At 40.5% G+C, this 13,819-nt stretch overlaps 1 protein-coding gene across 1 annotated transcript; it reads left to right on the top strand.

The window, feature by feature from the left end:
* The first annotated feature begins 7,281 nt into the window (after nucleotides 1–7,281).
* On the top strand, nucleotides 7,282–8,847 carry LOC138868356 (uncharacterized). The gene is made up of 2 exons (XM_070145906.1): nucleotides 7,282–8,070; nucleotides 8,776–8,847. Exons 1-2 carry the CDS (start codon nucleotides 7,282–7,284, stop codon nucleotides 8,845–8,847), a joined length of 861 nt encoding a protein of 286 aa, XP_070002007.1.
* The last annotated feature ends 4,972 nt before the right edge of the window (nucleotides 8,848–13,819 follow it).

Here is a 13,819-nt window from a genome sequence, read left to right as displayed (position 1 = left end):
TTTTGATGTATACTTCTTTAGCGAAGGGTAGACTTCGATGGTTTTTACTTTTTGGAGGGACATTTTGATTCTTGACATTACTTTTTCATCTAATGTGACGCTAAATAAGAGCTTTTTATTGCTATATTTTAGGTAATTTGGTGTCATGATCATGCTTATAATGATGATGTCTTTAGTCACTACAAAAAGGGACTGTTAGTAAATCTTGAAGACAATTATTAAATTATCTATTCTGCATAGGTAGTAGGTCTTCTATTCAGAATAGCCTGCAACTGAATCTACATATCCATCAAAGATGCACTATTGCAAATGCCAAGGGTTAAGTTTGAAGGGAGCAAAGAAGAAAGGATATTGATGAGATAAAGTATCCCGGGAACTTAACATAATATGGTGTTGAATTTGTTTCAGTGAGTTTGCAATGTTTAGAAGAGGATTTTCATTTGTTCAATTGACCATGTGAAAAAGTCGAATGCAGGAAACAAACCTTCATTTTATATGGAGAGTGAAGCTGAAAGTTGAAACTTGCCTTCATTTTATCCTGTCTGGCTCGATGGTATCTCTCCCCATTATGATCTTGAAGTGCCACATATGCTGAGTTTAGCACTTGTAAGGACTATCATCATTCTGGAAGTCAGCCCGGAAATGACTCATCTTGTCGACCCAGGGTATAACCTACTTCCTACCAGCTTTCCTCATAACTCGAAGAGGGACGTAAGGATATGTTCCACTCAGACCGATCAGTATCAGGAAACGTGCATCTCAGGATCGAGTGATGAACTCCTCGGTCGGAAACCACTCGAACATCCATTGGACCTGTTCTTCAGTTAGATTATCAAATAGCTCTACCCATCCTTTGGCATCTTCTGGCTGAGCGAACATATTGGGTATGTAATGCATTCGCTTTGGATGATGGAAAGCGATCTGATCATCCCAGTCCCTTCGCTGGATCTCTTGTCGGTATTCGCCCTTTTGGAGGTGCTCCATGAGCCAGAGTTGAAGTAATAAATTGCAGCCTTCGAAGTGTTTTCCTCCTCGTTAACACTTCTCCAAGGCTCGATATATGTCTGCAATGATCATGGGCATGATGCTGAATGGCTGCCCACCAATCCCTTCTATTAGGGTGTTAGTTACCATAGCCAGCCTGGTATGGATTCTTGCCTTCTTCATCGGAAACATGATCAGCCCCAGGAAACAGAACATGAAGACGAAAACCCTTTGATGGATGTGTCCCAAGGATGTGATGGCAAACTCGTTAGGGTAGGTATGGTAGGATTTGTTGTGACCGTACCTTTCATACAAATAGTCAAAAGGGATATAGGATTCCTTCAGACATGTCAATTCTGGATTCTTCTTTAAACCCATCATTTTGAGGAAACCCCTGCTGTTACGGTTCTCAGGCATCAGCAGACCCGGAGTTTCCCATACTAGACCGGCCAATCCTCTTATCTCCTCTAGTAAGGGTGTCATTTCAATGTCCCTAAAACGGAACACAGCCCTTTCACAATCCCAAAACAGTGTGGCAGCTTCTATGATCTTGTTGTTAGGAAGGATCTCCAGAAGGGATGGTAGATTTCCCAGATACTTTCTGACAAGAGTTTGATCACTAGAGTGAAGATCTTTCCACCAGCTTAGTAGTGTTGTGTTGATGTTGGTGACCATGCCGAATCTAGGGACTTCGTGCCTCATATTTCTACAAGACAAATAAGGTTAGGCCCTCACCCCCACTAGACTCGACTATTTAATATCAACAATTAACATGAAACATTTAGTTCTCCAAATAAATGCACAGAATATGATGATGTCCGTTTGGGTTTAGAGAAACCCAGTAGACTTTGGACAAGGCTATCTTAAAGGATCATTATGTGGATAACATAACTGACTCGGCTAGGTTTGACCATGATGCATGCACAATTTGAACAGAGTAATGGTTTATATGGGGTTTTAGAGTGGTACCCTTGAGCGGACAAATCAAGGGAGAAGGCACGGAACCGTCGACTGCACCGCTAATCGACTGGTTTTACCGCAAATATGCCTTTCCGAATTTAGGGGGTAATGATATAGGAAGAGCGCAACCACTCATTATAAGCATTGCTATATTTGTTTGGCACGAGTGGAGTATGATGTTGAGCATGATTATGCAATAATTAAAACATGTTGGCACGTATTTGCACGTTAAGAAAGCGATAAATATAGCAGTTTCATAATTTAAAGCAGTAATAAAGGAAAGAAACAAGAAGACATGTCAGTTTTGCAGTTGAAAAGGATATTAAATTCTTAAAGGAATTAAACAAGTAATTTCACATAAAGAGGTACAAATTCACAAGAACAATCTGAAGTGGTAAAAGCTAGAATCGAGTTTATGACATTTTGGGTATAGGACAACTCATTCCTTTTGGGAACTGGGTTTTGCATTCGAAGAGTCGCCACCTAATAATTTAAGGTGCATTAGGACACCTATAAGGTTCACTTCTAAGTTAGTTTGATAACCAGAGATAGGGTAAGGGCTTGAAATTATCCTAAGGGGAAGGTGTTAGGCACCCCTCAGGATCCACTAGTGTGGTTCCCGGCCAGACTGTTTTTGTGAATTTTGTACAATTAGCATATAGACAAGTATAGGCTCAAGTAGTAGAGGATTTAGGTTTAAACACCTAAAGGTTTGAAAGAACAATTATTAAAAGACAAATTTTTTAAGAGAAGTCACGGTTCTATAAATACTTGAGAATTTTAAAAAAAATAAGGGAGGTCCTAGGTTTATTTATAATATAGATCACATCAATGCGATACCCGGTATGACACTCCTCATAAGAAAGGATACACGTGGTATTAGCACACCGGTCATCATATCCATGGATGCCTTTCCCACCCCGTTAAGGTATTAAAGCGCGGATTGGTCTCGGCCTCTATTGCGTACTATTACCCGTCCCATTCATATCAGTCCTGGAGGAATTTAAGACTACTATTCCTATAAGAGGGAGGATTTTAGGCTGACTCTTAGGTTTTAAAGGTAAAAAGACTAAGGCGACATTCAAAACACATAGGACTGCATATTAGGGGAAACATGTAAGCAACTAAGAGGCTCATATATACCTCCTCAAGCAAAGCACATAAAGAACGACTCAAACACATTTAGGGTCAGAGTTTAAAATACTAAGACATGGGAGTTTTAGTTGTTGAAGCAGACCAGTTTATTACATAACTCAGATAAGAAGTCTGAATCAGGCCTGCCTGCTGGTTGTAACAGTTACTAATTAACAAAGGCGGATTCAGTTTTGTTGTTATCACCTAAGGCTTGCCTAAGTGTGTTTGGTGAGATCCTATAGACACGATGCCTATTACTGATTAGGAGTGTAGCAAAGCAGTGACAGTTTTAAATGAGCGATTTGGAATCCTATAGGCATGCTTTCTAAACCGTATTAATAAAAGGAGTAGGTTGTTAAGATTGATTCAGAACAATACGAGTCAACTAAGTTTAAAATAGACTGGTTTCAGATCCTATAGGCATGATCTCTATTATTGCTGATTTTTTTAATTCCTATAGACATGATATCTAGTTGAACTTGAAACGAAGTAGGCAGGATTTACTTGAAATTCCTATAGGCATGATTTCTATGAAAATACTAATTTTAACCTTATGAACATGATGTCTGATTATAGTCGTTTAGCTCTTATAGGCATGGTGTCTAAGTGTGGTAATAAAACATGCAGAATTTAAAATAGGTCCTATAGGCATGTTATCTAAATGTAGAATTAAAACATGCAGAATTTAAAGAAACAGATCCTATATGCATGTTCTCTACCCTTCTAATAGCTAAACATGCATAATTACCCATCCCCTCTTCACTAGCCAACCCAATATTTGTTACAAATTATTACAGACCAAATACTGAATTACATTAGAAAAGTGCAAAAATGGAAATTACATCCATATGAAGCCTGATTCTTGACTTCCTCTCTGAGTTATGGAATAAAACACCTCAAGTACCACTTGTATCAAAGGCCTTTCTCAGACCTGGGTGTGTCAAAGCTCCCGAAGGGTCTCAAGGGACCATGGGCAGTGCTTACACCCAAGTTTGCATAACCAGATAGAGATGAGTGCAGTGTGGAAGGGCCAGCCCTTATGTGTCCAAGTTCAGAAGGAGCTCATGGGTCCCAAGGCAAGGCTCACACAAGAGGGGTGTAACCTAGGTTCTAAGAGTGTAGTAAAAGTATAGAAATAGAGATTTATTTAAAACTGGGTTGAGAATAGTAAGTGGTAAGGGTGATTTGAAAACAGTAGTAGTAAAATTCAAACTACACAGAATCAGTAATTGCACAAAAGTGGTCAGTTTTGGAATACATCGCATGAAGCATATGACCCTAAGAGGGGTCAGGTTTGGACATACAAAGCAATAGATAATGCTGGCATGCCCACAAACCAGCCAGAGAACACAAACACATAGGGGGATATGGGGGTTTGGGATTCATAAGTCAGCAAATCATATAACAAGTGACTGACAGAGTACATGTATAAGGGAAAACATCAATTTAGAAGGGGAGGGAGTAGATTACATCATGTTTAATAATATAACCTGATTGCATAAGCAAAAGCAGGCAAGAGTGAAGGAAACTGAAACAAATAAAGAAACATGTTATTGTTGATGCTTGAAGATTAACTAGGACATACCAGTAAGAAGCAAAATGCAGAAAGAAAGAAATAAGCAAGATTCCACAGTCTAGCTTTGGCTTTCAGCCAGCTAGACAAAGCACTATCAAAAGTAGTAATAGAAAAGAGAGAGTTTTGAGTGGAGTGTGTGTTCTGAACTCAGATGGTTCGTCTTTGAAAGAAGAGGGGGTGGGTATTTATAGCTTTTGAAAACGAGTGCAGAAGAGGTAATAAGTAAAGTCTTAACACAAATATAAAAACAATTACAAGTCAAAATCAATTACATAAGTGAGTCCCTTTAATTGAGGAATCACTGTTTAACGGGTACTAATAGGTTCAAATAAGGAAAGAAATCAGTTGATTATTGCCATATAAGGGGTAGTAAAAGCATGCAATGAACAATCAAGTCTGAGTACAAAAATATGACTATTTTTGGAAAGCATTCAGCAAGGTAAAACATCACGGTAAAGGGAAAGGAATCAATTAATTTTAAACAGGCGAGTGAAATCAGGGCTCATATAAGAAAAGCTTTTGAAATCAGTCACAAGATCAAGGTCAATCAAGTTGCTTCTGTACTTCAGTATATAAATAGAGTGAACAGAAACATAAGACATACGAGGCCAAGGTCAATCAAGTTGCTTCTGTACTTCAGTATATAAATAGAGTGAACAGAAACATAAGACATACGAGGCCAAACACATTGGCAAATGAAACAACGTACAATAATAACAGAAATAAGCCTAGGATTCAGTAGTGAACAAAGTTAGATAGTTAGGGCTCACACGTATAGACAAAGTGAAGAAGAGAGTCAAAACAAGTACAGGTCTCATAGTAACAAGTGAGGAAACCTTTTGAGAAATCAGGATTTCAACAATGGTCGAGTCTAAAAGATGGTAAAACTCATAATCAGATGAATCACATAAAGAAAAAAGAGAGTCTGAAACAAGGAATTTTAAATCAAGTCAAGTATTCAAACAAACAGTTTCAAACCCAAAGACCTGGGGTTTTCAACAATAATCGAATTTAAAAGATAGTAAAACAAATAAGTCAAACAAGAACGAGGAACTTAATCAAACAAGTACACATCTCACAAACAATCTCAAAACTTGGATAAGACAAAAAAGGAATTAGGGTTTTCAACATGCTAACTCAGATAGAAGAACAACATGAACAAAACATAGCAAAATCACAAACAACATTAAAATCGTGGTAGAGATCTTTTGAAAAACTTAAAGGAAAACCCTATGAAGAGTCGTTTTGAAAGAAAATTTGAAGAACTTTCGAGAAAACCCTTAAGACATTCATAGCAAGTACAAATCTAAAGTAGATCTAGAAAAAATATCAAAAGATCTTGAAGATTAGGGTTTCGAAAAACTTAGAAAAGGTGAGAAAGACCTTGAAAGTTTCCGATCTAACCAGGAAAGTCAAGGATCTGCCTTGAAAGGCCATGAATGGCCAGAGAAAGATCGTAGATGGCCGGAGAAAAGCCATGAACAACAGTTCGAGCAGGGACTGGACCAGATTCCTTCGAGGACTGGCCATGAAACCATAGAAACAAACACCCAATAGTCGTGAGAGGCTGATACATGTCTCCAATGGCCATGGGAGGCCATGGATTAGGCAGGGTTTAGGGTGGATTAGGGTGGGGTTAGACGACAGCGGCTAGGGTTCATGAGGTTTCAGAGAGAGTTAAGAGAGAAGAGGGATTCAGAGGCGGCGGTTAGTGAGAAATAAAGTAGGGTAAGGGGTCGTTTGGGGTTAAAAAAGGAAAGGGGGAACGGTGGTCGTTGATCTAAATGATCAACGACCTGGATTTAAATGGTTAGGTGGGGATCCGGGTTTGGGTACGTTTAGTTGTGTTAGGAATCGGGTTTAAACGAAATTGGGTCTGATTTGGGGTTCAAATTAGGCTACAATTGAAATGAAATTGGGCTATTTTTTCAATAGCCAATTTTTCCCTTTTAAAATTATAAAAAATAGTAAATTAATTTCTGGAAACAAATTAAAAGCACTAAAATGACTTATAAAATATAATTAACAATTTTAAAATACAAGACTTAATTTTTATGAATATAACCACAATTTAAATCTTAAAAGGGGCTAATATTGCAATTATATGCAATTTAGCTCTAAAAATACTAAATAAATTTGTAAAAATATGCAAACATTACCTTAGCTAAACATTCGCATAAATATGAAAATCCAATAAATGAACCACTAAAAACAATAATTATTGGGTTTTTATGGATAAAAGAGAGCAATAAATTGATTTAAAAACCTTTAAAAACAATGAAAAAATAATAAAATATTTGGACACACTTATATATGCATATACATGCTATTTTGAAGTTATTTCGCATATTGAAAATATATAGGGAAAAATTGGGTATCAACACCTTCCTCGGGCACAAAGAGGTTCCCAAATTAGGACACGCTTTACATTCCCGCACTATGTATTTAAATATCGCAATACTTTTTATAATCCTCACTGACTTGATTATCTTTTTGTTTTTATTTTATTATTCCCCTCCGCAAAGGTTAGTTCGTGCACTTTGGCATCATCATCTTATTCCACGAGATCCAGGGGCCCTCCACCCACTCCTCCTCTTAGCCCTGTCAAAAACAAGAACAAAAGCAAGATGGAAGATTTGAACAATGTCAGGAAGGAGAACCCAGCTGAATGGGTAGAGGCCACTAATATCCATGGTACTCAGGTTCCTAATGATAATGTGTCACAACTCGAACAAAAGCTGCTGAAATTGCAAGAAGAGCTCGATCAGGTTCGGAATCTGGAAAGCCTGTCATTTTCCCTCAGCACCCCAGATATCAATTTTCCCAATACTCAAAACCATACACCTCCTCAAAATATCCCAAAGCAACATAATCATCTCGCTCCTCACCATCACACTGTTCCACCAAAGACCCAATGCAACACCTGTCATATCCCAAACAATACTCCACTACTCATCCCAGAACCTCAAAACTCGACAAATGACACTTTATACACCCATACACCAGGCCACCATAACACTCATATCTACGTGGAGACCATGCCACACTCCACCCAAATTATCTCCAGCACACCTGAGTCTAATGAAAAGGATCTGCTTATCAGGTACCTGACCGAGGAACTTAAGAAATTGAGTAGCCGGATTCGGAGAGTTGAGGGAAGCAATGGAATCGAGGGTCTGAACTATAAAGATCTTTGCATACAGCCTGATGTCGAACTACCCGAGGGGTACAAACCTCCTAAGTTCGAAATGTTTGATGGTACGGGTGATCCAAGGGTCCATCTGAGGACATACTGCGACAAGCTGGTTGGAGTAGGGAAATACGAGAGAGTTTGCATGAAGCTATTCATGAGGAGCTTGAAAGGAGATGCGTTGTCTTGGTACATCAACCAAGAACCAAAGAAGTGGTCAAGCTGGGTAGGCAAGGCATCCAACTTTATGGACAGGTTCAGGTTTAATACAGAGAATGCGCCAGACGTGTTCTATATTCAGAATCTAAAGAAGAAGCCCACAGAGACGTTTTGCGAGTATGCTACTCGTTGGAGGTCCGAAGCTGCTAAGGTCAGACCTGCCTTAGAAGAGGAGCAGATGAACCAGTTCTTTTTCCGGGCTAAATACCCACAGTACTATGAACGGCTGATGATGATTGAGAACCACAAGTTTTCTGACATTATCAAACTGGGTGAAAGAATTGAAGAAGGTATGAAAAGCGGTATAGTTACAAATTTCGAGGCCTTGCAACCTACAAATAAGGCCTTACAATCCGGTGGTGTGTCTAAGAAAAGGGATGTAGGGGCCGTGATGGTTGCACAAAGGACCAAATCTCCCCTCAAATACAAAACTTACCCAACACCTCCACTCATATATCAGCCAACCCCAAATTACCAAGCACCATCACCCTCATACCAAGCTCCACCACCAACTTATCAATTACCTCCACCTCCTACATAGCAACCAACTACACCCAGATACTCCCAACCCGCTCATGTATACCAAACTCATAATGCTCAACCATCCCACTATCAATCACCTCCTACATGCCAAAACTTCCCTAAACCTCGACCCAATTTTGATTGCAGACCTTCAAAATAATATACAGCCATCGCTGAACACATTGACCAGCTGTATGAGAGACTCAAAGCTGCTAGTTATGTCACCCCCATCCCTGCTGCAACCCCTGAGAATCCTTCCTAGTGGGTTAACCCAAACAAATTCTGTGCATACTATTCTGGCATGAAAGGGCACACCATCGATGAATGTCGTTCCTTGAAAGACAAGATCCAATCTTTGATTGACAACATGATCATTGTGGCAAAAGAAACCGCTCCAAATGTTCGCAACAACCCTCTACCAGACCATAAGTGTGGAGGTATCCACATGATTGAAATAGAATATGACTGGGATCCCGAGGGATCAATCAGATTGATCGCAGAAGGTGATGACCCAAAGAAGCCAATAATTACTCTCAACCCAACCATGGTCCAGATTCAACCGTCTGAGGACGCTGAGGTGAATATGTATGTACCACTTGAGTTTGAAGCAACGTCATCCGCAAAGGCACCAGCACCAATTGAGGTTGAATTTGTTTCTCCGGAAAATGCACCCGCACCATTTGAGGTTGCAGTTTTGCCACCCAAGGCGCATACTCCATTTGGAGTGAGGATATCCATGCCGATCCCAGTGGCAATGTCGACAATGACACCATTCCATACAAAGACTATACCCTGGGACTATACAGCCGAGGCGAGAAGGAAAGGCAAGGTCAGGTTCGACAAGACTGTTGCAGCACAAGGTATGACAAGAACTAGTAGAGTCTATACCCCTTAATATCTAGCTGAGTCAAGCAAGAAAGCCTCTAATCGGCCACCCATCATTGAGACTGGTCCAGACGACCTCTAGAGGAAAATACAAGCCAAGGAGTATTCGTTCATCGACCAGTTAAACAAGATGCCGGCACAAATATCCATTCTCTCTTTACTGCAGAATTCTGAGGTACACAAGAATGCTCTGTTAAAGGTGCTGAGTGAAGCATACATACCAAGCAACATCACGGGCGGGGAAATGGATAACATGGTAGGACAAGTGTTGGAGAGCCATAAGATCACTTTTATAAGGACGAGCTGCCACCTGAAGGGTTGGGGCACAACAAAGCACTGCACATCATCGTGCAATGCGAAGTCTATTTCATTACTAGAATCCTGATTGATGGAGGTTCCAGTCTCAACATTTTTCCGTTGGTAACACTCAAGAAATTGGGTAAAGGACTGCACGAGATAAAAGATGGAGCAATCAGTGTGAAAGTCTTTGATGGTTCTTAGAGGTCCACCATCAGTGAGATCGTTCTATGCTTAAAAATGGGACCAACATGGTTCGATGTTGATTTCCAGGTGATAGACGTGCCATCATCTTACAACTTACTGCTGGGACGGCCATGGATTCATGCCGCTTGGGCCGTAGAATCAACACTGCATCAGTCAGTAAAATTCGAATGGAATCACCAGGAAGTGATCATTCACGGCAATGGTAGCAACCCTATATACAATCGCCAGACCATTCCGGCAATCTAAAGAAGAAAGAAACTGGGTGGAGAGACTTACCACCACATCGAATGGGTCAATGCTATCGAAAAAGACAAATGGTGGGATAGCAAAATCGAGAGTATACTGAATTGGAGTGGGTACGAACCTGGCAAAGGGCTCGGTAAGAACCTCCAAGGATTCGCTAAGCCCGTAAAACTCAAGAAACATGGCACTACCTTCAGTTTGGGATATGAATATACATGGGAAGAATTCAACTACTGGTCGCCACCATGGTGTGGTCCTTACTACCCACCAGAGCAGCCAATACTGCATCTGGAGCAGACTTTCCAACAGGCCGACATTGTTTATGGGTCAGATGAAGAAAAAGCACTTGCAGCGGTGAAGAACTTGTTCCTAGAAGACAATGACATGGACTGTTGTGTTGTCTCAAGGAGGAGGGGGAGAAATGTCTTTCCGTATACACTGTAAGCAGATGGGAACACCTCAATAATTTGACCATCAGGACAACCAGAGCTCGATGAGCCTCGGGGTAGCAAGGCTAAAATAAGCATTATCCATTGTTTTTACTAAATGATTTTCTTTTCGCATTTTCAATTCCCGCAATAAGATCTTCAATGTTCAAAACAGTTATGCAATTTATCAAAGCATTTTGACTTTTCTTATAAATCAACACTCATTATCGTTTTCTCTCATTACTTTACTTATACAACATTACTATTACTTATCTTGATGAACCAATGACTGTGACATGCAATGAGATAACACAACAAATGTACATTGATTCAGAGGAAGATGACATACCTGACGAGATTGTCAAAGAAGTTGAGATTTTTGAGAACAGACCTAAGTCCAACCTGGACGAGACCGAAATTGTTAACCTGGGAGACACCAAAAACATCAAGGAAACACGAATTAGCATTCACCTATCACCATCAGAAAAGAAAGAATACATGGAATTTCTAAAGGAATATAAGGACATATTTGCATGGTCGTATGATGACATGACTGCACAGAGTACGTCTATTGTGGCTCATAAACTGTCGACCGGTCCAACATGTCCGCCGGTAAAGCAAAAGCTCAGAAAGTTCAAGCCTGATATGAGTCTAAAAAATCAAGAAAGATGTCACCAAGAAGGTCAAAGCTAAGGTTCTCACGGTAGTGGAATACCTAACATGGTTAGCCAACATCGTGCCACTGTCAAAGAAGGATGGGAAGGTCAGGGTCTATGTCGACTACCGGGATCTCAACCGGGCCAGTCCAAAAGATGACTTCCCTTTGCCAAATATACATATCCTGATTGACAATTGCGCTAAGCATGAGCTGCAGTCATTTGTAGATTGCTTCGCTGGTTATCATCAGATCCAGATGGATGAAGAATATGCTGAGAAAATGGCTTTCACTACACCGTGGGGAATGTACTATTACAAGATGATGTTGTTCGGCCTGAAGAATATATGGGCCACCTACATGAGGGCCATGACTACTATTTTCCATGATATATTACACAAGGATATAGAGGTATATGTAGATGATGTTATCATCAAATCCAAGAAGGCCACTGATCATATGGAAGATCTGAGGAAGTTCTTCAATAGATTGCGAAGGTACAACCTGAAATTGAATCCTGCCAAGTGCGCATTTGGGGTTCTTACTGGGAAATTACTTGGGTTTATTATGAGTCGCTGAGGAATAGAACTGGATCCATCAAAAGTCAAAGCCATTCAAGAATTGCCACCACCAAAGAACAAGAAAGATATGATGAGTTTCTTGGGAAGGCTCAACTACATCAGCCGATTCATAACATAGTCTATAGTTATTTGTGAGCCAATCTTTAAGATGTTTAAGAAGGACGTCGCTACCAAATGGACTGGTAACTGCCAAAAGGCCTTCGACAGAATCAAGGAGTACCTGTCAACACCACCAGTCTTAGTCCCGTCCGAGCCAGGTAGACCCTTATTACTCTACCTTGTAGTGTTAATTGGAGCTTTCGGCTGCGTCCTGGGGCAGCATAATGAAACGGGGAGGAAGGAACAAGCCATTTATTACCTTAGTAAGAAGTTCACCCGTACGAGGCCCGGTATTCTCTATTAGAGTGCACCTATTGTGTTTTGACTTGGGTAGCTCAGAAACTGAGACATTACTTTTGTGCCTATACTACATATCTCATATCAAGGATGGATCCTTTGAAGTACATCTTTCAGAAGCCCATGCCCACCAGCAAGCTATCCAAGTGGCAAATCTTGTTTAGTGAGTTCGACATTGTTTACATAACTCATAAAGAGGTCAAGGGACAGGCACTGGCAGACCACCTTGCAAGAATCCCATGGATGGAGAATACGAACCCCTGAAAACGTATTTTCCTAACGAAGAGGTATCATTCATAGGAGAAGACATTGCAGAATCCTATGACAGTTGGAGAATGTTTTTCGATGCAACAACAAATTTCAAAGGAGTTGGTATAGGAGCAGTCCTAGTATCATAAACCAATCAGCATTATCCAGTGTTTGCCAAACTCAGGTTCCCGTGCACCAATAATATGGTCGAGTATGAAGCCTGCATCTTAGGACTCAAAATGGCCATTAACATAAACGTTCAAGAATTGTTGTGATTGGGGATTCAGACCTACTTATACATCAGGTGCGAGAAGAATGGACAACCAAGAACTCCAAGTTACTCCCGTATCTGCATCATGTACAGGAATTGTGAAAGAGGTTCATGAAGACGGAATTCCAGCATGTTCCCAGGGTCCAGAATGAGTTCGCTGATGCATTGGCCACCCTATCATCTATGATACAGCATCCAGACAAGAATTTCATTGATCCCATTCCAGTAAATATCCATGATCAACCAGCTTATTGTGCCCATGTTGAAGAGGAAGCAGACGGAAAGCCTTGGTTTCATGATATCAAGGAATATTTGGCAAAAGGAGAGTACCCTAAGCTTGTAAATCCTACTTAGAAACGCACACTTCGGAGATTGTCCAGCAATTTCTTTCACAGCAGAGGAATCCTGTATAGGAGGACTCCTGATCTGGGATATTAAGGTGTGTTGACGCAAAGGAAGCCTCCAATCTACTAGAGGAAATTCATGCTGGGACCTGCGGTCCACATATGAACGGTTTTGTCTTAGCAAAGAAGATACTTCGGGCTAGTTATTTTTGGATGACCATGGAAACAGACTGCATCCAGTATGTCCGAAAATTCCACCGCTGTCAGATACATGCAGACATGATAAAGGTAGCTCCAAAAGAGCTTAATACAACAAGCTCACCATGGTCGTTCGCCTCGTGGGGGATGGATGTTATTGGACAAATCAAGCCTGCCGCTTCCAATGGACACAAGTATATCCTGGTAGCCATAGACTATTTCACCAAATGGGTGGAAGCAGCATCTTACAGAGTAGTGACTAAGAAAGTCGTGGCAGACTTTGTCCGCGACCGCATTGTTTGTCGATTCGGGATTTCAGAGTCAATCATTATTGATAATGACTCCAACCTCAACAACGACTTGATGAAAGCTATGTGCAAAAATTTCAAGATCAGACACAAGAATTCCACAGCCTACAAGCCTCAAATGAATGGAGCTGTAGAAGCCGCCAACAAGAATATCAAGAAGATATTGAGGAAA

The sequence above is a fragment of the Nicotiana sylvestris genome, chromosome 5, assembly GCF_000393655.2.
Source record: "Nicotiana sylvestris chromosome 5, ASM39365v2, whole genome shotgun sequence".
NCBI classification, from domain to species: domain Eukaryota; kingdom Viridiplantae; phylum Streptophyta; class Magnoliopsida; order Solanales; family Solanaceae; genus Nicotiana; species Nicotiana sylvestris.
This window is presented reverse-complemented; position numbering and strand designations above follow the sequence as displayed.